Source organism: Alligator sinensis, unplaced genomic scaffold (genome assembly GCF_000455745.1).
Source record: "Alligator sinensis unplaced genomic scaffold, ASM45574v1 scaffold113_1, whole genome shotgun sequence".
Classification (NCBI taxonomy): Eukaryota; Metazoa; Chordata; order Crocodylia; family Alligatoridae; genus Alligator; species Alligator sinensis.
The window spans coordinates 40,019-41,861 of record NW_005842918.1 but is presented as its reverse complement, the minus strand read 5'-3'; the positions used below and the strand labels follow the sequence as shown (position 1 = coordinate 41,861).

The 1,843-nt window shown below is 65.4% G+C and overlaps 1 protein-coding gene across 1 annotated transcript in view; it reads right to left on the bottom strand.

The window, feature by feature from the left end:
• KMT2B (lysine methyltransferase 2B) overlaps positions 1-1,843 on the bottom strand; it is a gene marked incomplete at its 5' end in the record, with an annotated part of 22,955 nt that overhangs the window by 19,047 nt on the left and 2,065 nt on the right. The window contains 3 exon segments of the mRNA XM_025192372.1: positions 700-755; positions 1,215-1,467; positions 1,580-1,742. Coding sequence (XP_025048157.1) covers positions 700-755; positions 1,215-1,467; positions 1,580-1,742 — 472 coding nt within the window.

The following is a 1,843-nucleotide window of genomic DNA, read 5'->3' as shown; positions in this document are numbered from 1 at the left end:
AGGGGTCATGGGGGGAGGGGAGGGGGTGGGGTCTGCACCTGGCTACAAGGGGTGGGGGCACGAGGGGATGCCACACCCCCTGGGCCAGAGCTTGATGCGGCCTTAAAAGAGAAACTGAGGCACAGATAAGGGAAAGGTTGGGCTGGGCTTGGGCATCCCAGAGCTGCAGGGAACCCAGGCATCTGGGCTCCCAGCACCCCCCACCCCTGCTCTTACTCTCCCACACCTGGAGGGAACCCAGGAGTCTGGCTGGGGCTGGGCCTGCTTTAATCACTCAGATCCCACTCCCCTCCCAGAGCTGGAACCCAGGCATCTGGGCCTCAGTCCATCCTGCTCAAAACCCTCAGACCTCACAGCTCTCCTAGAGCAGGAGGGAATCCAGGAATCCAGGCTCCCAGCCCCTCCTGCTCCCACCCCCCGACCCCACTGCCCTCCAAGGCATCCAGGCTCCTAGCACCCCCTCCTCCTCTCTCACCCACGGACCTGCTTTATTACTCTGGCCACTCTGGCCCCCCAGAGCTGGAAGGAACCCAGGCACTGGGCTCCCCCCACTCCCTGCAATCCTCTGGCCCCCCACAGACTCCAGGAGAGAACCTAGACATTCAGGCCCCATGCCCCCCCTCCCCTCCCCGAGACGGAGAGAACCCAGGTGTCCAGGCCCCAGCTGCCCTGTTCCACAACCCCCAGGCATCCGGGTACCTTTCTTGGAGAGCCGCTCCATCTTCCGCGCTTCTATCTTGTCACACTTGCGGTACCTGCCACAGTCCGAGCCAGGGGTCAGAGCCGGGGGATGCACACAAATACTTCTGCTCTAACCCACTCCCTCCCAGTGCTGGTGAAAAACCAGCTGTCCTGGTACAGAAGACAAGGGAGAACCCAGGTGTCCAAGGCCCCACTCCCCTCCCACCTCCAGAACTGGAGGACCCCAGTATCTCAGTCCACAGAAGATAACCCAGGTGTGTCAGGCCCCAGCTCAGGTCACTCTCAACACCCCCTCCCCTCCCAGAGCTGGAGAGAACCCAGGCGTCCAGGCTACCAGCTCCCCCTGCTCTCACCCTCCAACCCCTTCTCCTCTCCCAGAGCTTGAGAGAACCCAGGCATCTCTGGACCCTGCCACACCAGACTGTATCGGCCTCTCAGAGAACCCAGGCATCCAGGCCCCCCAATGCCCCAGCCCCAGGGCAGGAGGGAACCCAGGCGTCCAGGGCACTCACACGCAGCACTGCTTCTTGGTGTTGGGCCCACCGAACTTGGGCTTGTCCAGGCAGTTGGGGCAGGCACCACAGTCCTGCAGCGTCAGGCAGCCCTTGCAGCACCCACAGCGCGCCATGCGGTTCTTGCGGCCCCCCCCTGTGGTGGGCGCTGGTGGGCGCCGGGCAGGGGGTGCAGGGGGCGCTGCCTGGGGCCCCCCTTCTGCCCGTGCCCGCTTGCCCTGCCCACCCTCCGTCTCCGAGGCTGACGATGTCTCTGTGGGGGCAGCAAGGGGGGGGGGGGAAAGGGCGGTGGTTAGTGGCAGGCAGTGCCCACCGGGAGTGGGGGGGGAGGGCGCAGTGCCCCTCCAGCAAAGCCAGGCACTCACCCTCAGGGCCAGGGGACGCGGCCAGCTGGGTGCGCTCACGCAGGGGAAGGGCGCTGAGTCGCGGCACGTCCTCGGGCACCACAGCCCGCGCCTGCCCTAGTGCCACAGCCGCGTGGCGGCACACATGCTTGATTCGTGGGCCCTGCACTGGGGACTCCTGGCCCTGTGTGGGGGAGGCGGTGGTTTCAGAAGTCAGACAGGGACTGTAACCATCCTCACCCAACATCATTCCTCAGACCTGGAGCCCCCAGACAGCCTCTGGGA